Consider the following 211-nt stretch of genomic DNA (forward strand, 5'->3'; position numbering starts at 1 on the left):
GGGGGGGGGAGTGTGTGAATAGTTGTCAGTTTTCATAGTAATGTCAAAGAAATCCTTGTCCCCCAGACGACCGCATGAAGGCGAAGCACCGACTAATCTTCCAGTAAACCATCAGCTTCTGAACTACATTGTCAGTCGATCTCAGGTTTGTTCTTGATATTGTTCCAATTATTCATTTATTTTTTGTCACCTGCTGTTGCGCACGAGCGCT

The 211-nt window shown here is 44.5% G+C and overlaps 1 protein-coding gene across 1 annotated transcript in view; it reads left to right on the plus strand.

Moving 5' to 3' along the window:
• LOC119590720 overlaps positions 1–211 on the plus strand; it is a gene marked incomplete in the record, with an annotated part of 9,134 nt that overhangs the window by 4,171 nt on the left and 4,752 nt on the right. The window contains 1 exon segment of the mRNA XM_037939409.1: positions 67–145. Coding sequence (XP_037795337.1) covers positions 67–145 — 79 coding nt within the window.

Source organism: Penaeus monodon, chromosome 27 (genome assembly GCF_015228065.2).
Source record: "Penaeus monodon isolate SGIC_2016 chromosome 27, NSTDA_Pmon_1, whole genome shotgun sequence".
Classification (NCBI taxonomy): domain Eukaryota; kingdom Metazoa; phylum Arthropoda; class Malacostraca; order Decapoda; family Penaeidae; genus Penaeus; species Penaeus monodon.